We start from the raw sequence: 22,361 nt of genomic DNA on the forward strand, positions 1-22,361 counted from the left end.
TGTGCTCATAAGGGTGGTTTGGCTTTTGTGGGATCTCAGCGACATCGAGACTTCCCCTGCTGCAGCACAGCAGCCATTCCTGTGTCCCCAGCCACAGGCAGTGGACAGGGTGCCCTTGTGACTCATAAGTGTCACAGCAGGGAAATGTTTGTTCCCAGTGACCCCCAGCCCAGTAGGCAGGATTGATGGGGTCAAGCTGTTTGCTGCTCATGAGGTGCACACAATTTGTAGCAGCAGCCACCTGCCATCTTCTTCTGGGGCACCACGGGAGAACGCACTGGTGCATGCTGGAGGCCTGACATAAGACAAGCAAGGTGCAAAATCATTTCTGGTCCAAAGAGCGATGTGCCCATTGTCTGTTCAGGGTTTTGGGTTAATATGCTGGTGAAGTTTAGACCTGCCCAGCAGCAGCACAGGATCTTACCGGTGTTGAAGGTTTTATCCCAAGATCCTCCAAGAAGGCGCAGCCTCAAAGGCCATGTGGTCTGCTGCCATGCGCATGTAGGACCATCCTCCTCGGATCTCCATCAGAAACAACCCTGGTATCTAGCTTGCATCTTCCAACTCCAGCCAGCCTTAAAAACAGTTCCTGAGCTACAAGACTTTCTGCCAGGACCCGCATGTCCACAATCCCCTGGCAAATGCCTACAAGGACAGTGAAAGCGCTGATGTTTCCACACCAGAGACCAAATCCTATTCAATTCACTTGCCAGAGTCCTCTCCTCACTGTCTCAGCTGCAGCACAGCTGACCTCCAAGGCACATGAAGGCAGAGGTCCCTGTGCAGAAACCAACATCAGCAGCTGCTGATGTAAGAAAAGAGCTAGTGCTCATTCCGTCAAACAGGGGAGAGATAAAACAGACCTGCATCCAACCCCAGCATCTCCCTGCTGGTGCCCTTGGGTTCTGCCTGTGGCTCTCAGGTGCTACGCGTGGCCCAGAAACCCCAGATGCTGAGCTCGGTTACATCTCAAAGGTGTGTGTAGAGGCATGTGTTAGCCTGGTGTCCAACAGGCTCTTGTTCAAAGTGTGCAGCCTCCTCTGAACACTGAGAAGCATTTGTATCTGTACATCCCAACCTGCTTCATGATATGTAAAACACCTAATTATCTTAGTCCCAGAGATTTCAAGATTATCTGTGGATCTCTGTGACCTGGGACATGGGACCAATCTGGGACAGTGAGGATGTGAAGGAGGAGCCATTGTCATGAGGTAGCAGGAGCCTTGTGAGGGGCACAGAAACAGGATTGCTGGGTGGTCATTGCTCCTTCGGCTGTTCATCACCCCACAGTAGCCTGGGGTTCTGCAGAGACGAGCCCTCCCCTACTCTGCCAAGAGCAGCTACCAGGGTCTCCCAACAGCCTGGCCAGGGCTGCATCCCCAGAAAGGGGCAGCTGCCAAGGATAAGGAGCGGCAGGAACTCCCCATCCTCTCTTTTCTGTTTTTCTGCAATCAGAGCTACCCTGTGGCTTTCAGAGTCATTATGCCTGGGGCTTTGCTCAAAGCCATATTCCCTATGGAGAGGGTCTGGGTCTGGCTCCGCAGCTTGTGGCACAGGAGAGAGGCCTCAGAAGAGGACAGTATTCATAGGAACTGCTTGTAGGCTCTTTCCTTGTGTGCAGAAGAGCAGGACAACATCCACACGAGACAGCTTGGCCACCCCCCAGCTCACCCTTAGCTGATGGCAGTGACCGAGCAAGATGGGTGGTGGGTCCTGCTGGCCCCTGCCCCACACCACCTCTCATCCCAGCTGGGCTCAGCTGAGCGCAGCACCACCCATTCGCCTTGACAGATGGGCTCCTGCACCAAGGTCTCTCTACAGCCCCTTGGGAAAGTGCTCATGGGTCTTCTGTGTGTCCATGCATGGAGGTGGTGGTCCCAGCCACACAGCCAGGTAGGGATGATGCACAGACCCAGCGCTCATGGCACAGAGTTGTGAGGGGCGCTGGCTCCAAGTCATAAGGAAGCAAGTGAAAACCATGGTGGAGGAGACATGTTGCTGTCTACAGAGCTTCCAGAAGTTTAGGAACAAGTGATCCCACAGGCCTCCCATCTGGCTAGCACAACACAACAGTGCTTCCAGCAGAGCCAGCAGCCAAGGTGAACCTGCAGACATCTGCAGCTAAAGCACAGCTGTTCTGGCAGGTATGAAGGGACCTTCTCATCAATGGGACAGGAATTTGTCACACAAACTGGCCGACAGGTTTCAGCCAGTGTGTTGGGTATGGCTGCATCTGTGGCACAGCCTGCTGCTCCTCTTTTCATGTCCTGTCTAACAGGAGGCCGACTTGGTGACGATGATGAATTTACGACCTCCCACCCACTGCTGCAGCGGAGTCTGGAGCCACAGATGCTTACAGAGGGTGTCGTAGGAGCTGCGGTTTGGATGAATAATTTTCCAGCCCTGCAGCTCAGACCCACGAAACCCAGAGGGGAAGAGAGAGACAACAAAACAGTAAAACAAAACAATCCTCCAGCTCGGGCCGCCCAGCGAGTTCTGGACCGTGCTGTGTTGTTCTTCATATTTAGCCTGCTCCAGTCTGGCAGCATCCAGCCACCACCCTCCTCCATCAGCCCCCATGCAGAGGTCAAGACCTTGGATGAGAAAGGCCATGTACATTTGGACACCCTTTCCTACCCTCTCCCCCATTCCCATGGCTGTCCGAGCAGGGGCAGACTGGGTTGGCATTGCCAAGTGACAGGAGAGGAGGGGTACTCAACCCTTGGATCTCCTGGGCACCCACAGCCATGGGAGCTTGCTGATGACTGCTGCGTCACCACGGCTCCTTGATCCCACAGCATCCCCATGCACCGGTGCTGACTTTCTGCCCATGGATCTCCCTCTCCTCTACTCCCTCCAGGGCATGGAGAGTCCAGCAGGTGCCATATCTTCATCCAACACAGTAACAGGACATTGGTCCCACCACAGGGAGCCCATGGCACTCTGCCACATCCTAAGCTGGGCACCTCTGTGATATTCGGTGCCTGGCGCCAGGCTGTGGCTGCCCCAGCTGTAGCCACAGTGTGGTGATGCCCACTGATCACTATCTCTTCCACCTGAGCTGTATCAGCACCGGGTGCAGCAGGGCTGCAGCCTTTTCCTCCCCAGATTCTCTAGCATCACCTCTCATCAGCTACTGCTGTCAAACACCTCCTGGAGAACAGAAGCACAGCCAGATAGATTCAAGGCAGGTCTGAACCAGAAGGGGAATTTCTCCTGGGACAGCCAAGTAGGACCAGAGCTGAGGTTCCCTTTTCAACACCCTGCCCTTGCATGTGCTGGGCTTGCCATGGCTTTGGGTCCCTGACCCAGGTGATGCAGAGACTCCAAAATGGAAGGTCTTTAAGCATGTAGGACTGTGTAGCCGGTGTCTGGTCCATCCAACAGGTCTTGTACCTAGATCTTCATCTCTGTCCCTCTTCTCTGTAGGGCATGAAGCCACCAGACTGTCCCATGGCTTTTTGCAAGTGGTGCCCCCCAGAGCAAAGAGTTAAAGTGCAGCTGAGGCTTGTGCTATCCTGTGCCCTGGGCATCAGGGAGGAACCATCCCTGTTCCACTCTGAGTGACTCCAGTGCCACCTGGCCTTCCCACCAGCAGGGAGCATGGATGCCTTCAGTCCTCATCCTTCCCCTGCCCCAGCCAGGTGGCTGGAGCAGCACACTTGGCACTGGTGCTTTCTGCTTGTTTGCAAGTGTTTGCATTTATATTTTGGAAGGCCTCTGGGAATCTCGCTGGACCTGGACTTGCCCACAGCCTGACTATGGTATTTCAGCCTTTGGATGGCCCCGATGGGAGCAGGGGCACAGGGAACATTCCTCTGGCCTTTGCCCCTGTGCCTGACCTCGAATGGCTCCCCAGGGTATGCCCCAGGCTTACAGACACATCCGAAGCAACAGACTCTTGGCTCCCGCTTCATTGAGCCCATCCTTGCTGGTTTGGGCCACATCCTGCTCTCCCCACAACCTGGAGGACCAGCTCCATGAGAAGCCAGGGATGGCAAGAAAGTCAGGAGAGCTTTTCTTATAGGAGATCGCATCCCAGGAATGACACCTCCACAGAGGTGTCATAGATGAGGTGGGAGAGTGCATGGCCTTGTGCATACGGGCCAGTCCCGGTGATGCCTGTTTTTCTCCGGTGTCCCTGTGCTTTGTGCGACTGCCTGGGGCTCTCTGCACCTCCTCCTTCTGCTGCAAGCCCCTCTGGATGGACGGTCTCTCTGTTGTCCTCTCCAGTGTGTGGCACAGTGGGCTCTCGGTTCCTGCCGTGACCTTGGCAGTGAAAAACAGCCAGTGTCCTCCTGGTCTGCAGTAGGGACTGGTTGACCTTGGAGATCAACAGCCAAACTGGGATTCTACCGGCGTGATCCTGAACCCTCTAAAATCGAGAAGGGAATAAAGAGAGCACAAACAGGTTGTCCCATGGGAACAGGGCAGAAGACACAGAGTGGAGGCCCTGGCACATGCTGAGGGCAGAAATAAACAGCCTCCAGCCCTTTGTCTCAGCCAGCAAAACCTGTCTTCCAGCTTGGGAAGGTCCCCGGCTGGATGTCCAGGGCATGGCAGCACCTTGGGAGGAGTGACACAGTCCTGCCCATCACCTCTCTCCACTCTGCAGGGAGAGCATTGCTGAGTGACAAGTTGCCCTGTCCGGGCCCACAGAGTCATTTTGGCTCTGCAGGAGGGGACATGAGCGCCTGTTGTGAGGGTTTAGCTGCAGCCCTGCTCCGGTTGTATCTCCACAAAGACTTTGTTAGCCTTTAAACTCCAACAGCTCTAAAAAGCCTTGCCAGCCACAGTCCACAGCCCAAAGCTTGTTTGGCATTTCATTTCTATTCCACAGAGAAGATTTGCCAGCGCTGGTACCCGGAGTCCCAGCTCTCCTCAGGTCCAAGGATCCAGAGCCAGACCACCCCGAGCATGTTGTGCTGGCGCGAATAACGCAGCCCTTCCCCAGCCGCCCTGCCTCTCCTGTGCCCCTGAGAAGCAGAGGCAATAACTGTCCTTGCAGTAGCTCACACAAGCCAAATCTTTTTCCCCACTTAGGCTGCACTCTAAATTTTCCCAAGTTTTTTTCCTGCTTTTAAGCAAGCTGTAGGAGGACTCGTTATCCATGCACTGTGCAGGCAGTGCAGAGGTACCACATGCTAAGGTGTCATGCTCAGCCACAAACCCCAGATGTTTGATCCCAGAGTCTCAGCCTTTAAAAGCGGGTCTCCGTGAGTGGGAATTGCAGCCGAGCGTGCCGGGGGCCCAGCTGGTGCAGGTAAGCAGACGGAGCAGCTCTGCGTGCTGCGGAGCAGCGTTCTCCTCGTCTCCACAAACCACAGCTTGCCGCTAGAGGACAACACAAAAACACGTGTGAGCCTTGCAGAAAAACATCCACTCACGTTAATAGGAATGAGCTGGATTTGGAGCTTCCAGTGCCTTTAATAAGGGCACGGTGCAGCCTGCGCTGCTCGCAGCAAACTGCGATTTCAGTGAGAGCCGGATGAAATGTGGCGCTTCCACCCCAAAGGGACTTACTCGGAAATTCTAGGTTTACCATGGAAACATCAAAGCTCTCTGGTCCAAACGACTTGATGTCCAGACATTGGTTTTGCCAGGAGCCGGGCGACACTCTGGAATAAGTGAACACTTCAAAAATTAACATCTAATTATCAGATCTCAAAGAAACGATACATGGAAATGAAACACCACAGCCAAGCTGGAATAAAAAGCAAACAGAAAAGTCGAAGAAAAGTGAGACACAACTTCAGTATGTGTTGCTCCAAAAACAATGTGAAAAATGTCATTGCAGTCAATGCCTTCCTGGGGAAATGGCTCTATTTCAGCAGAATGGCAGTTTTCAATAGGAATCTCTTCAGTGTGATTTTTTTAAGAGCTCTATTAATAGTGTGCTCAGCCGGAGCCCTGGATCCCCAAGGAGAATTCACTGAGCAAAAAATTGCCAGGAGCTCGCAATGCGGTTGGTGTCTGGCTGCTTAGGCTGGAGAGAGAGAGAGATGGGGAAATGGTACATAAAAGCTGCTGTTACAGCCAGGAGCAGAGTGATAGGCCTGACACTTTCTCCAGATGGACACCAAATTCCTGGCTGTTGTCGGAGCAAATCTGGCCATTTCAGACCATGCTAAAGCCCCATATCAGAGCTGGAGAGGAAGGCTGTAAATGAACCAAAAGAGAAACCCTCTCTCCAAGAAGGGCTTCCCATCTCCCCACCAAGCCCTCCTCCATCCCACGAGTGTATTACATTTGGAGCTGTCAAAACACGTTGCAGACATTTAATTAACAACATCTCCAGAATTGCTTATGATTGGAAGGGGCTTAATTCCAATTAAATCCGTTCCTTCTCCTAGACCAAAATCCTCACTTCTCTGCACTCGGTGACAAAGTTTCCACTGACTTCAGCCGTGATAGGCTTTCAGTCCTGAAATTGCAGGATCTGAATGGACTTTGCATATGAAATAGTTTCAGATCCTGCATCATCCAGCCCAGGAGCCCTCAGCCAGGATCTGTGCATCAGCCCTAAACCCTGAGCTCGATCTTGAACAGGTTTTTTAAGAAGAGATACCCACTCTGACTCAAAGGCCTCGGGCACCCCAGCCCCAGGTTAGCTGGAGGTTTTTAAGTCTCCTGCTTTTCTGGCTCACCTTCCTGACCCCAGATAACTCTCCCACCTCTCTTATCCCTAGATAATGAGGGTACCAATTAGGAAACTCTTTTGCCAGAAGGAAAAACATATTCAGACAAAGCAGGCCCGTGAAAACCATCTCTCAGTCTGTGCTTCAGCCACGCGGCACCTTACCACGGCATGGCCACAGCCAGAGGGGTGACTTTGTGGGTGCACTTTGCAGCCGCCCAAACCTGGACACTTCTTTTCTCTGCTCCATCCCCTTCCTCCAGCCATCACTGGATGGGAGGCAGAGGGAGGAACACACCAGCTCTGATGGGAATCCAGATCCACCTCAAGCCCAGTGGTCAGCTGTCTTTCTGCAGTGCGAGAGACGCTCGTCCAGCTGCCACCCCTGATACAGACAAGATGCGCAGCTCTGCAGAGACACACAGCACGGTTCAAGCTGTGCGGCCAGACTCGTCCCCTGTCCCCAAACACACTGCCATGGGAGGACAGCAGTCACTCCAGCCGTGGGCATCACACTGGCCCTGAACAGTCAGTGGCTGCAATAAGGACAGAGCAGCAGAGAGGCCACCAGAGCTGGCCTTTGCAGCCTTGTCCCATTGCAGATCCAGTGCTCTCTGCTAAGCAGGTGCTCATACTGCCCCAGGACTCAGTAAGCTCCTCAACACCCAAGCAGCCAGAAATCCTGTTTTGATGCACATTCGGTATGTTTCAGGACACTCCAAGGCCCTGGGCTGGGCTGGTACAGGCAGTATCCCACTGCTAAGCCAGACCTGCTCCTTTCTGCATGACGTATGTCCAGATGATGTGGCTTCAAGACCTCACTCAACAGGTTATTCATTGACTTTGACCTCTGATCACTTCGCTCGGTGTTAGGAAGAGCTCTTGGAGCAAACCAGCCAACTGCTCCTGGCACCAGTGTAGTGCAGCTCCTGCAAATGCAGTTCACACATGCACCTGACATTGGTCTGGGAAAAACTACAGCAAGCAGTGTGGCTGCAGGGGCACCAAGAGCACCACATCCCACCATCCTGGAGAGCTCTCCGGAGAGGTCCCACACTGACCATGACAATGCTGCTCCATCCCCCTGCATCCCTCACCCAGGCCCTGCCCCATGCACGGGGACAGCAACAGGGTTGGACTGCAGGACAGACAGATCGACAGCCCTGGGCACGGTCACTCCCAGCGAGCAGCTCCTCATGAGCTCGTCACTCCTCCCGAGCTGCACCCTGACTTTGCAGTTGCAGCTGGGTTTAGCAGCCAGCACAGACACACAGAGTCCTTTATCCGGGGTTATATTTCAGCGTCCAAGAGTCTGGAGCCCTTGAAGTGCTGGTTGGGTGCTCCTGCCTCCCTATTTATGCTCCTCTGCCCTGCTGGAACCAGCTTCGCCTTCCCCTGCCCTGCTATCTCACAAAAACTTTGTTACAAAACAAGCACAGGTCCCAGAGCTATGAACAGGTCTTTATTTGTTGAGGTTTCTTTTTTTTTTTTCTTTCGTTTTTTTTTTTCTCCCCTCTTTCTTCCCATTGAATGAAATTCCTGCCAGCTCTAAGAGAGAGAGAGAGAGGGAAAGAGTAGAAAGTTTAACTCCTCCCATTGGAGTGTCTCACGCCCCTGCCCAGCCCTTGAAACCCAATAACCAAGATCATTCAACAATGCCTTCCCTTCCCTGGCTGCATCCTCACCACGCTCCGACCTGCAGCAGACGCCCTGCCCGCTGCGCGCGAGGCTGCGGGGCCGCTGCCCTGCACCCAGCCCAGCCGGCGGCACCGCGCACGGTCCCCGCAGCCGCAGCCAAGGCGAGGATGGACAAGATCTTCTTCTGGGGCGTCCTCCTGGCCTCTTCTGCCCGCTGCCAGGCGCTGCCCGCCGAGCAAGGTGCTGCACCCGCCTGCCCGCCCCAGTGCCACTGTGAAGAGGATGGCATCATGCTCTCGGTGGATTGCTCCGAGCTGGGGCTTTCAGAGGTGCCTGCCAACCTGAGCCCTCTCACATCTTACCTGTAAGTACAGCCCTCACTGTTTCTCTTGCAATGCTTTCTCTGGACCCCCTTCGTCAGCCGCAGCTTTCCTCCAGCTTGGAAGTTTGTGCCACGTTTTCCTGAAATTAAATTTCCCCTGGAAATTAGAAACAAAACAAAACAACAACAAAAAAGTCAGCTATTACTCCGGGACCTGCCAAGCTAAGCTAGCTTCCCCTCCTCCCCACACCCCTCTGCAAATGCTGTTTATATTGCGATGTTATGCATGCTTTGCTTCTTGATTACAGTGGATCAGAGGAGCTGATTTGCTGGGTAGATTCTGATTGTCTGAGAACATAATGGAGTATTTATACTGAGCAATTAGTGCAAACTGCTCTGGGATCCTTCTGTCAAACATTTCAATAGCTGTCATAACTCACGGCTTTCAGGGGTTTGAGTTGAGCTGGCCACCAGCAGTGCCCAAGTTGCCTCTTTAAAATGAATATTGAAGTCTTATAAGAGGTGTGGGGGCTTTGCTTTTTGGTTTGGTTGGTATTTTTAACTTAAACATTCTTAATTATCTGAATGTTTCCTATTCTTTCTGGTATTAACACCCCAAAAGGTTAAGCTACCACAGAGACTCGTGGGTTCGTTTCTATCCCCAGAGATGGTCTTGGTGGTGCCATCAGACTAGCAATGACTGAGGATGTCCTCAGAGTGAGCAAGGGACTCCATGGAAGGATCTCGGGGTTTGACCAGGAGAGAAAATATCTCTCTCAGGCAGACAGGTTGGTGCCGGCATGAACTGGGAAAGATGCTTGGTCAGTTTACTCACAGAACGTGCTGCAGCCACCAAGCTCAGCTTTGCGGCAGGTGGGCTGGTACGGACTTTGGCTTTCCCCGTGAGGGAGGGATGCAGCTAAGGCTCTGCTAAGGGAGACCATGTGTACCACCGTCATACAGGACAACTGGTAGCCCCCAGGCAGTGCTGGGGATGTTCATTTTGTGCTCATCATGCTGAGAGGGGGCTCATGTCCAGGTGTGGCATACAGACCATGTTACTGGCTTTCTGGTGTTCCTGGATAGTCCTGAGATGCAGTTACGTTAAAGCTAAGCACCTTAACCCGTTCAGAAAGGGCTTTGCAAAGACAGGTTGAAGCTACCACAGCTGGGTAAGAGCTTTTCTGCTCCTCCTGCTTGCCTGAGGAGCACATTGCTCTGTCTTGTGCCAACCATTGGATGGCCAGAGCTATATTGGGCCAGCTGAGAAATAAATATTACAGGAAAGGACAATTTCCACTGGAGAGTGTGAAAGATGAAAGAAATGTGTAATGCAAGCTGTATTCCCTGGGAGTGGGAGCCACAGAGCACTTGTCACATTGTGTCCTGTGAAGAGCTGTCCTCCCTGCACATACCCTGGAGATAAGTTTGGAGCCAGCTGCCTACGAGTTAAAAGTCACTGCAGCTCTTGAGCATGTCCTGATGGAGGTGGTTAAAAACACGCGGGCTGTGAGAGTGGGAGGCTGCAGAGCTTTGCAGCACTGATGCTGCCGCAGCAGCCCTGTCGGGCACCTGCTCCACCTTTACGGCCACCACAAGATGGGGCACCTGTGGCTCCGATTCTGCAGAGAACGTGCTGCCCGTCGTCTCTGCAGAGTTGTCCCTTGGGCTGAGAGCTTCGGAGAGCTCCACCGCGCGAACCAAGGGACATCTCGATGTTAAATGCTTCTCAACGCCCCTTTTACCCTGACCACGGTGGCTAGAGAAGGGACACTGAGCCCTGGGCTATGGGCCCGGCGGGTGGGTGCTTAAAGATGCTCTTGGCCTGATGCCGCAGGTGGCTTCGCTGCTGCAGCGGGCAGAGGTCTGGTCGTCGCTGGGTCTCGCTCTCCGGGACAGTCCCGCAGCTCCGGTGGATGCGGCTGCACCCGCGGCTGCGCTCGCACGGTGGCGCCGGTGACGGCCCTTTGCCGGGGCTGTGCCGGTGATGCCACCTCCCCGGCCCGTCACCTTGCAGGGAAAGCCAGGCTGAAGGGACCCTCCGGGTGCAAAAGCCATGGGGTCGAGCCTTGGAGATCTTGGAGGGTCCAGGGTTTTCCTCCTCCTCCCCTTAGAGCTGAACCTATTCGGGGAAAAAGAGCACTGCCTATCTTTTAAACACTACTGATGAATTAAATAAGATGCGACAGAGGTAGGAAGGCAGGATGAACTGGAAATCATTGGAGGAGGCCTGGAGAGCTGGGATTTCTCCCTGTTTCTGTCACTGTTTTCTTGGGCTGCCTTCAGCAAGTCACATAAGGTTAGTTTCTCAGTTATAAGGTGTACAGTCAGGGCTGGTTTTTCAAAGTGAATCAGCATAAATTTTGTAGAAAGTATGGGTATTCGAGAGAGATCTAAGATCCTCATGTAAATTCAGGCTTTAAATCCACATTCGGATATGTAAAGAAATGCCTAGATTTTTTTTTGAGAGGTGCAAGTGCTGAAAAGCAAACCCTGTAATGGCAACAAGGAGCACGGAGCTGAAGGGCAGCTGCTCCCAAAACTTCCCAGCTCCTTTGCTCCATGCCCTGTCTTCTAAGCAAATTACTGGAACTCCTTTCCATGAAGAGCAGGACTCCCTCAGGTGCAAAATAAAGGATCCTCGTAATAACGTCTGATTAGACACTGCCTCAGCACTAATGAGCTCACATTCATGCCCCATCCTGACGACGCTGTGTCTCCACTGTGTCTGTCTCTCTCCAAGAACCCTGTCCTTGCTCACTCTTGGGCGTCCCTGAAATTGAACCTAGTCCCACTCATCCAAAACCAAGTTTTTCCAATGGAGGCATCATCAGTGAGCTTGCAGCTGTGTTCAGAGAGATGGGAGAGAAGCAAGTCACCTCTTCCCAGGGGAGCCTCTCCAGTAGGCAGGTACACAGGCTCCCAGGAGGCTGCCCAGACAGAAAGCTTCTTGTTCCCCACGCTGTTTCCCTTGAGGTGAATAGAATCAGGAGCTCTCAGGACTGTTCTCGTCTTGCAGAGACATTTTGAGCCACTGCCTGGAATTTAACATCCCAATGGGAGTCTGGGGCCAGGGCCCCACATCACTCCCGCTCTTCCCTGAGCTACCCTGTGGGATCAGGTGCCACACAGATCCGTGACAGGGATCCACGGGAGGCAGGGATGCTCAGTAATGAAACCAGGCAGACACTTCCCTGGTCACACAACACTGCATCTAGTGCAGGGAAAGACTGAGTGGAAGATGTCTCTTTTATAATATTTGCATTTTCTAAGCATCCACAAAGCTCTGTGTTTGGGAGCTGACCAGAGAGCCCCATCTGACACTTGGAGCAGGACAAGCAGCAGTGCTGCAGGCAGCCCCTCTCTGCCCAAAACCCTCCCTGCTTGTCTGCCCCACTCTGCCTCTCTGCAGCCCCCACCTGGTGAAAAGGAGGACAAAACTCACCACAGCCCCCCTAAAACGGGCAGCACCCCGAGAGCTGCCGGAGGAGTCGGGGCACCAGTCGGAATACAGGGCTGGTGACTGACCCATCGGAGCCTGGGCAGACACAGCAGCTGTGGGGAGGGGTGCTGGAGTTGAAGGGATGTTGAGTTTGCAGGGGGCTGAAAAGGAGAGGGGGGTCTCCTGCAGGGTGACAAGGACCTTTGTGTGCCTTTGGGTATTAGGTGACAGTCACACACCCTGGGGAGACAGAAGGAGTAGCCGAAAATGCAGAAGAACACCAAATCCCAAGGCAAGGTGTAAATCAAGTTTTTCCTGGCAGCATGCTTGCTCTCCTGCCCCAGGTAATTTTACAAACAAAAGTGGGTCACCATCCTGTGGCTGATGCTTGTCCAGTACCAGGGCTCATCCACAGCCTTGTCCTCATGCCATGGTCACCACATGAGCCCCAGCACTCCCCCAGGACCCATCCAAACACACCACAAGCATGCAGACTCACCCCAGAATTCTCCCAGACTCTTCCACTTTCGAAGCCATGAGAGAGCACAGGATTTCCAAAGCCACCTTTGGGTCCCGGTGGCCACAGTGATGCACTAAGGGCTATCTCTGTGCTTGATCTTCCCTGCTGGAATACTAATGGGAAACGCCACTCCTGCCGTGTATGGCCAGAAGTCCACAGTCTCACCCTCCAAAATGCCCGTTGTGCCTGGCAGTATGAACAGCAGCCACAGCAAGAGCACAGAGAAACATTCATCAGCTTGGGGTCCCAGATAAGGGAAATTAAGCTTATGAGAGCTATTAAAATAGCTGGGAGAGAATCTCTCAGGTTCACAGCTGCTCTACCTATCTCCTCCTGCCTCATCATCTCCCAGCCCCCTTTGCCATAAGCTCTGCTCCATTTTACCTCTTGATATCATGAGCTGGAAATACCTTGGGTCCAGCAGCCGTTTTCTCTACTCAGCTGCTGCTGTCCAAGTGTGGGTCCTGTTGGGATTCACAGGATGCTGTGCTCTCTAGAGAGTGGCTGGTCCATGAACAAGGCTGGCAGCCCCCAAGCGCTCCCAGCTACAACAGGGAGTGCTGCAGGTGAAGGTGAAGGGCTGTGGCTTTAGTGCCACAGGTCATGGCTGAGATCTTGTCAAGGTTTCAGTTCACAAGGAAAGAGGCATCCTTTGCAGGGCTGTTCGGGAGTGGCAGCAGGGTGCCCGGGGTGTTGGATGCGAGCAGGTGTCCACTTCTCAGTGTGGCACTGTCTGAATTGGGCTGCAGGAGCTGAGACGCAGGATCTGCCCCGTCCCAAAAGCAGCAACTTGTGCCCAGGTCTCTGTGTGGGGGAGGGAGCAGCCAGACCTTTACTGCACTTGCTGCACAGCAGGCAGTGAGTTCTGTGTTCCCTGGCAGGAAGGGAACAGGTGTGTGGATGAGAAGCACGGTGGGGAAGGCAGCACAGTGGAACAAACGTGCACAGGGATGGGGCTGTGCTCTGGTGTGAATCACGGTGAGTCCCAGCAAGGCGCCCCCACTTCTTCGCTCTGCAAATGGCAACGAGAGCAGCTTAGCTGGCACTGGAGGAGACAAGACCCTACTGCTCACTCACTGAGGGGTGCCCCACTCCTGGTCTCATCTGCTGGAGTGAGCGATGATGGTTGGCAGCCGGCACACCGTGTCCACGCAGTCCCCTCTGGCTGCAATGGTTGTGCAGGGAGCTGGGTGGGAGGGAGCTGCTGCTCACCCTGCACACGCTCTGGATTCCAGCCACAGCAGGCTGGTCCTTCCTCACATCGCCTCTTGCTTTGCCTCCCTGCCATGCCTGAGAGCACTGGCCGCGGTGGAGCAGGGCTTCTGCACCTTCGTGCTCTTCCACTGCAAATGCCTTCCTCCATCCTCCCCCCTCTCCTCCCTGCCTGCCCCCCAGGCTAAGTAATATGCCACAGCCTCCCCTCTCTCCCTCCCTTGAAGAATAAGCTCATAAATCTGCCCAGGGCAATGAAAACACTGAGCTCATGGCCCTTAGATCTGTGCGGGAGGAGCTCTAGCTGGCGATTAAAGGAGTTTAGGCTTTTCTTTGAAAAGCTCTTTGATTCTGGCAGAGGCTCTGGTGCCAAAAGGCAGCAATGGAGCTGCAAATGCCTCTCCCGCTCTGCACCTGCCTGGGTCAGGGAGCAGCAGGAGGGTGGAGGAGGGAAAGGGAAGCATGGCACTTCCCAGCAATCTGCACTGGGGGCTGAGGAACTCCCATCGCTCCCTCTGCCAACAGCAGGGTTGGGGTGCTGCTGCCTTTGAGCCCAGACACTTCAGCCGGAGGGCCAAAATTCCTTCATTGCTTTGGAATAAGCTGCTCCCCCAGGTCCATGTTTGGCGAAGCTGGGCTGGGTCTCAGCAAGCTGGCCTCCCATGGGACAGACAGACAGTGCTGCTCTGAGACAGCTCAGAAGGCATCCAACATGGGCCAGGCTCCTTGGGGACCTTGAAATGGGAACATGAGCCACTCTCATGCACCACAGGGAAATAGCTCTGCATGGGGAAAGGGGGTCCAAGGGTAGCCCAGTGCTGAAGGTTGTGCCAGGGAGCCAGGAGGGGCTGTGGGGAGTCAGAGAGGAGCTGGGGCCAGGTAGCCAAGGATGGGACACGGATCACCTCAGCAGTGCTCTGAAAGGTGGTGGGAAGGCACCAGGAAGAACTGTCAGGGCTGGGAGGAGCCTAAGGTCTTGGAGAAGGACTTGAGTTTGGCAGGAGCTGAAGGGAGATAGGAAATAGCCTTCATGAAGAAAAGCAGGACCAAGAACGGGCATCTAGTGTTGCAGCCAAGCCAAAAGAGCCAGGCTGCAGCCCGAGTAGAGGCAGGAGTTGTACCAGTGGTGGGGAACAAGGGGAGGACACAGTGGTGCTCCCAGGCTTGCAGGGATGCATAAAGGATCCAGGAAGGGGTAATGCAAAACCTTTCCCAGATCCACCAGCTCAGGCTTTGCTGATGGTGATGAGGAAGGGCAGCTCTCCAAACTCCTCCTCTCCATGGGATGACAGAGGAGCCTCTCAGCGTATCAGCAGCTTGAGTTATCAGCAGGTCTCTGTCTCTATTGGCCTTGTTTGCAGTCCTTCCCATAGATGCTGAAAACTCTTTGAAGGATTTGGAAATGAAAAGCATCTCCCATGGGAGTGGAGTGAGTCAGACACACCTGTAGGGGTAGGACCTGCTCAAGGGACCTGCTGTCTCTTCTTGTGAGCAGCCACAGGTCCCACTACAAAGAGACCCCGGGGGAGACAGGATAGTTTCCAGCATCGAACATCCCTGTGGGGCACCAGTTAGTAACATTCCCCTTTGTTCAAAGGGAAGGTGAAGCCCAAGCACTGCATCATCCCATCAGGGCTGTGTGTGCTGTGAGAGGAACCACAGGGGTGGAAGGGGAGCAGAAACATGGTCTCGTCAAGTAAGGGGTGGGGGAGCAAGGGGTTGCATACACGAGGGCAGGGAGGACTGTCGGAGGATGCCCCACACATGTGTTCAAAGGTTTTGTAATGCAACAGTGAGCCCTGCAGACCACCAGCCCCTGGGACATTCCCCCTGCCCAGTGCCACCTCCCAGTGCAGGCGATGCCTCGTGCACAGAGCAATGAGTTGAGCCAAGGCCACAGTGGCTGCTGGGGTGTGACAGTGTGACCAAGAACCACAGATCTCAGGGATCTGCAGGATCTGAGGGCACAGTCACCTTCCTGAGGAGGTTATCTGGTGTGGGGATGACTCCGGGTGTAATTGCACCTTGCAGCTTCAAGATAATTCCCAATACTGAGCAGTTCTTAACCTTAGTAAAACAAATTTTCATCTTCGCATGCATGAAACCAGCAGGAAAGGCATTTGCACTTTCTGGCAGAAACTTCCCAGAGAACACAAGAAGAAAATCTGATCATAGGGAACAATTTCTGCAATTTTGCTTTACCCCTGTTTCTGCAGCTGCTTGCAGCAGCTGCCACTGCACACCTGGCAGTGTCCCCACTAGTTTCCCAGTGCCTGAGAGCTGAAAGAGGCAATAGCCATGTGAGCATTGCTTTGGCTTCCCAGGCAGTGCCCAGAGTCAGTCTGACTATGGATGTGAAAACTGCTTCTGCTGCTGCTCAGTTAGCGCTTCCCAAGGGAGAGATGAGGTGCAGAGTCACGTAGCTGCACTGTAAGTCTTTATTCTCCCTGTACACAGGGTCATTGGGGTTGTCAGGTATTGTCCCAAGTTGTTGCCCCAGATATTGTCCCAAGGCTCTGTCCCAAGACTGGGAGGTTTTCCATCTGAGCAACATGTGCCCCAGGTACCAAAGGACAGAGACGTACCCTTAGGGCCAGGTGAGTTGTATTTGCAGAACCAAAGGTACCACAACCAAGACAGGACCTTGATTATAGGTGCAGGTGTTGTTGTTGCATTAATTTCCTGTGGCAATGAGTTCCACAGATTAACAAGGTGACTGTTGCACAAAGCGGTTTTACATGTGCTCTGGCAACAGCATGCGGGGCTTTACTCAGCTCAGGGGCAGCCTTGCTGTATGTGCTGTCTTCAACTTCTCTCCAGCTCCAGGCCAAAAGAGCAGGTTCTTGTGCTGCAGGTTGTGTTTGCAGCTGCAGTCCTGCACAGGGAAGTGCCTGTCGGTTAAGGTATTGTTGTACTTTCATGTGGTGTAAGACAGTGCAAGATTTATTAGTGACAAAAACATGAATGCTGGAAGCCTTGATTTATTGAAGAAGGGGGAGAGGAAACGTGTTGCAGCCCATGCTGGTTAGTGTGGTGTGTCTGAGATGAGCCAGCACACGCTGTGAGAACTGCTCTGCTCCTCCTTGAGCTGCTCTGGCTCATCTGGTGATACCATGAGGTGAACCTGCTCATTTTCCAAGGGATGACTTTCCACTGACCATCTTGCAGATGCTTAGTGGAAAGGGCTTCTAGATAGAGGGGCGCAAAGACTCAGACTTTTGGGAACAGACAGGTGCCCATGAGCTTTGGCTCATGTACAGTGAAGGTGGGGGATACGGAGGACTGGAGAGCAGCAAGAGAAACACGGACTGTTTTCTAGCTCTGCCCCAGTCCTATGGTTTACTCCAAACAAATTCTCTCCTCTTCCTGTGCCTCAGTCTCCCTGTCATTAAAGCACTAATAACAAAACCCTCTCTAATGTGCATTGAGATCAACTGATTAAAACAGTACTACAGAAGAGCTGGAGACTCTCAGCACTTTTCAGCCACATGTCTGGACCTCTCAAGCTCAAATACCTTTTAAAGGTTTATTAAAAAATTCTTGAGCTTTACATTAGTTCAGCCATAACATGAAGAAAAGCAGCACTAAACTCTCGGATTTGCAGCCTGCCTTTCATGTCCACTGACCTCATCACTCCTTGCTTACGAATGCAGCCACAAGTCAGAGCAGAGACTGAAATGCTCCTCCGGAGCGGCATCCAGCAGCTGTTTTACAGCTCATGGGCAGCGCTGGTGAACTCCAGAGAGGAAGCGAATCCAGCTGGTAAACTGACGCTTGGCCAGAGCTTCTGCAAACCCCCATTCTTTAATCTAATCTGTTTTCTATAGGAAGCTTCCTTGCTTTTAGCATACTCCTTCTTGAATGTATAGGGGTAAATAACAGCTATTTTAGGTCTTTGGCTAAACTAAAAAAGGAGGGGAAAGTTTGGCTTGGGTTAAACAAATAGACTTTTTTTTTTCAGGTTTCCCATGCAATTAAAGTTAAACCAAACCAAAACAAAACATGTTTGGCTCTCCGTATCCCTGCAACATTTTGCTTTGACCCCAAAAGAAATACTTTGTTTCATTTTCAAGTTAGTTGAAAAATCTTTAAACCCTTTTTAAAAAGAGCTCACAATGAAACATTCCACCATTTCCCCCCAGCTCTTTTTTCAGTGGAGGTAGTTTTTGTGAGTTTATTTTTGACTGAAACTCGGTGGGCTCTGCCTGACCTGGAAAGTCACCTGAGCTTGTGCCACCACTTGTTTTTCTTTTCAACACCGTTTCCATCTTTTCACCTCCCACCGTACAGACACACAGGTTTCTTGGGAGCATCATCCTCACCCCAAGGCTACACGGACTTTCCAGAGAGACTAGAGAGTGGCCAGGAAAGGGGAGGAAAGAATCCATGAAGGCTCATTTCAGCTTCAGAATGCTCCTCAGGCTCTTCTGACTATCTCTGGCTACTGCCAAGGCACCCTCGAAACACCTTTGAAACATCTCCAGCATGTTGGGCACCGTGACTGGGCTGGAGGGGAAATCCACATTCCCTTTGAAGTCTGGATACTTGAGCAGTCTTAGAATTATAGGGCTGTAATATAAAGGAATGTGTGGGGCTGTAATTGTGACTTAGATCCTTGGATGAAAGGTGCTATGTACATACAAAAGGTATTATTATTATTATTGCTATTATTATTACTATTCTTCTTATTATAGGGCTGCAATATGTGGGTTGGAGATGAAAGTAGCGCCAAAAGATCCTGAAATACAACATGTGTCTTCAGGAAATTTCGGCTTGGAAATAGGTTTTGTCTACATGGGGAAAGCAGAGCCAGCTGTCTTCCCTGCACTGACAGCTCTGGGGCTTTTATGGAAGAAGTCCTGCATGCAGGCATGATTCCCAAATCCAGGTTGCTCTGATTCTCAGAAGGGTGTCTCCAGGAGGAGCTACCCCAGAGAAAAAATGCAGAAAAAAAATGACATCAGACATTTTCACCATTCTTTCTGAGACACTCTAATTGCTGCCAGGCAAACTGTGGCCGTCAAAAAATAAGTCCCTGGTGCTTGAGCCATCCGCTGTGAGAAGTACAGGGGCTGGTGGTGCCCAGGAGGGCTCAGAATCTGGGGTGGAAACTGGAGCAAACTGCCAGTGTCGCTGAGCAGCAGGGAGAGCTCGTGTGTGCGCTGGTCCTGCTGCACTCCAGCAGAGATGGGGCCAGATCCAGCATCCTGAGCTCATCACCCTCTTTCCAGCCATCAGTCACTTCTTTCCCTGAGCAGCCTGGGAGCAGAGCATGAAGGACAACAGAGACCAGCTTTGATCCTTCACAGGGTCTATGGCTCTGCACGGACTTTGCTGTCAGCCTCAAGTTGTTTCTCCTGCCCTGTTCTGCACTCACATCTCATTAACAACGGGCGACTTAAATGAAGCCAGGTGCTGAAGTGGGACTGCCCATGACAGTCCCGTGGTGGTTTTCTCCTGTGTCACAGGCTCTGCAAAGCATCAGGTTTCACCCTGGCCTGCAGCTCCAGCTGCCTCTCCTGGTAAAGGTGGGGGGAGGATTTAATCTGCTCTGATTTCCATTAGCTTTGAAAGCCCAAGAAAAATCACCTTGAGTTGTTCCACCGACTTCAAAGATTTTTGGTAAAAGGCTTTGGCTCTCCTGCTTCAGGCGCTGTCACCTCTGCGAGTGCAGAGTCAGTTCTGCACTCAGCTGGTCTTGCTGAAGAGCCAGACCAGGGGCACAGGAGGTGGGTGGAAGTGGGAAGGACTGGTCTGCTGGAACCAGACTCCTCCCTGAAGGAGGCTTTCTCCTTTCCTGGGTAGCAATGCTGGCTCTGGCTGTCACAGGCTAGATCTGATGTGGCACTGAGATCCAGCTAATGAGCTCCAGTGGGAACCAAACTTAGCCTGTTGGACCTGGTCCCTGGAGCAAGCAGATTGAACTGACTGCACTGATGCACCAGAGAGTCCCTTCAAGCATCCTGCCATCCATTCTCCTGCAGTGTTGCATGAACCAGTAGGCAGCTTCATGCTTTAGCCTGGAAGAACTTTCATTTCTCCTGTGGCTATGAGATGGGACGGGGAATAATTCTGCCTGCAAGGGTGGTGTACACACAGTCTCCTTAAGCTTCTGTCTGGCTGGTTTTGTGGCAGCACTTCATTGCCCAGTATGATGTGCAGCAGGGCAGCTTCTCCTGGACAGATGCTTCCCAGAAGGGTGTAGAACAACTGCTGGAGGTGAATGTGCAGGAAATAGCCACCTGCTGGTAGCACTCAGGGGTGCCACTAGGAACAGCACCTCTGCAAAGGAGCTTTCTTCTCACCTGATGCTGTTTCTGGCAGGTACAAAAAGGGAGAATTCAAAAGCCCTGCAATGAAGTGTTCATAAGGCCTTAGTGTTATAACTATTCCTGGTGGTCTTGGAAGGAGCAGAGGAGGATCTGGAGTGCCAGGCAGAGCCACTTTGGCTCCAGAATCAGGTCAAGAACCTTAGAAAAAACGGTGTTCTCAGATATACCCAGAAGCTTATCCTAGATGCTACATTCACATCAAATTATACCTCGCCTGCCAAGCAGACACTGCTTAGAGAGAAAAACCTTGACACTGGGACATGGTCACATCCATGTAGCTGAGCATTGTCAAGAAAAACTCTTCACTAAGTAAAGACAGGCAGATTTTCAATATCCCTGAACTACCAGAGGTGCCACCAGAGCAAGGGATCATCCCAGGCATCTGAATATCCAGGCATAAAAATATTTCCTCTGATAAGATGTGTGCCAAAAGTCTTTGAAAGGTCTGTAAATCACAGACGCGTCTCTAGTGAGTGGCCTGAGCCTGTTGCTGTGCCCCAGCCTGGCAGACAGGAGGCCTGGGGACCACTCTGCGTATCCCTGGACACATCTCTGCTCGGCTTTGTGAATGCCAGGCCCTGGGACTGATGTTTTCCTGTGTCATAGGCTGTTGTGCTCCTTCTTCATCCATTCCTCTTCCTCTCAGTTTGCCCCATAGCCAAAGCTTTCTGACCAAGACATCCCACGCATGCTGGCTCTCTGGGAATTTTTGTGTTCTTCTGGTCAAATATTGCCCCGGCCTTGTTACTCCACGTGCCTTGTGAAATCGGGCATGCAGAAGCAGGAGCAGGGCATCTACCTGAACCACAGGGGCCACGGAGCAAAGGCTGGCTCACACTGCGGGTGATGAGTCAGGTCCATCCACAGCAGCTTGTCCACTGCTAAACTCCCACGAGCAAGGTCTGGCAGGAGGGTTCAGCTCCCCAGCCCTGCCCCACTCTTTCCCAATTGCACTGATAAATGGAGGTTTTTCCCCAACAGCATCAGGAATGATGGTGACTCACCACCACTTCAGTGGGAACTGTGCGGCAATGTGTGCTGGAGACAGGAAGACTCTCGTTACCCACTTGACAGCAGAAGAAAGGCTTTTCTTGGTGCGCAGAGACCACCCACTGGAGAATGAGACAAGGCAAGAGCTGTCACGCTCTAATGTCTTGTGGCTTCCTGGTGACACCATAGAGTCTGCAGCAGTTAATGGAAACCCTTTAGTTACTCAGAGTAGCAGAGATCACTCTGAGACGAGCCAACTCTTGGCATCTCTGAAACGCAGCCTGTCCCACCAGAAGAGCTCCCAACCCCTGGCAGACCAATGCTGGGCTTGGCTGGAGAGCACCTCAGCCCAAATCCCTGCAGGCATCCCATGGCCCTTAGAAGGCGTGAGCATAGAGAGGAATGCAGCTGGTATTCATCTCTTACCTTGGGCTGGGAGTTTCAGCCAAGTGGCCAAGCTGCTACACACAGCATGCAGACACTCTCCTCCTCTGCTGTCGTAAATGCTTGGAGACTCTTCCTCTATAAATCATGCACTGTCTTGGGACACAGAGCTTGGATGCTTACTAGCCATGGAGACCTGGGCTTTTCTGGTTTACAGCAGGGAGGATGCTGGCAGGATCAGTGGTTCCCCGGGAAAGGGTTCAGAAATGAACAGATTGTATCAGCTGCTCCAGCCCTGGTACCACAACAGAAGTCTGCCCGTATGGGCTGCGTCAGTAGAAGGAAAGACCAACAGGATCCTGTCTGCTATGTGTCCCCACAACGGAGTTTGATCCCTTGGGCTGGATCCTCAGTTTCTGCTGGCTGGGATTTCATGGCTGCTGTCTTTGACATTTCTGCATGAAAAGGCCAGAAGTTCAAAAGGCATTTTACAAAAGCTATCAACCATAATGTTTCATTTTGGTCTGAACACAGATAGTTTTCAGCCAAAAATGGCTGAAAACCACCAGAAATTTTCAATTCCATAGCCTGAAGCAGAGCTCCAGGTTGCTTTGTTGTGAGGTTAAGAACTTCAGGGGAGAGAGCACTAGCAGATATGTTGCTATACACCCAAGCCATACATCATCAAGCAGACCTGAGAGGAGACCTGTCTTTGCCCTGGAGCAGCACTGACATTCCTGTGATAGGCACTGGAGGTGCCCCAAAGCTCAAGCAGATACAGACTGCAGATTTTCAGAGCCTTGTCATAGCTTGGCTGGATGGAAGACCAGACTCTGATGTCCATACTTGCCAGGTCACCTTGAGACCCACAAGCCGTTTGTCAG

The 22,361-nt window shown here is 52.5% G+C and overlaps 1 protein-coding gene across 1 annotated transcript in view; it reads left to right on the forward strand.

The window, feature by feature from the left end:
- Positions 1 to 8,292: 8,292 nt before the first annotated feature.
- LGR6 (leucine rich repeat containing G protein-coupled receptor 6) overlaps positions 8,293 to 22,361 on the forward strand; it is a 113,677-nt gene continuing 99,608 nt past the window's right edge. The window contains exon 1 of the mRNA XM_065649457.1: positions 8,293 to 8,639. Within this exon, the coding sequence (XP_065505529.1) occupies positions 8,293 to 8,639 (347 nt within the window). The remainder of the gene's footprint in view (positions 8,640 to 22,361) is intronic.

This window comes from Caloenas nicobarica, chromosome 21 (genome assembly GCF_036013445.1).
Source record: "Caloenas nicobarica isolate bCalNic1 chromosome 21, bCalNic1.hap1, whole genome shotgun sequence".
NCBI lineage: Eukaryota > Metazoa > Chordata > Aves > Columbiformes > Columbidae > Caloenas > Caloenas nicobarica.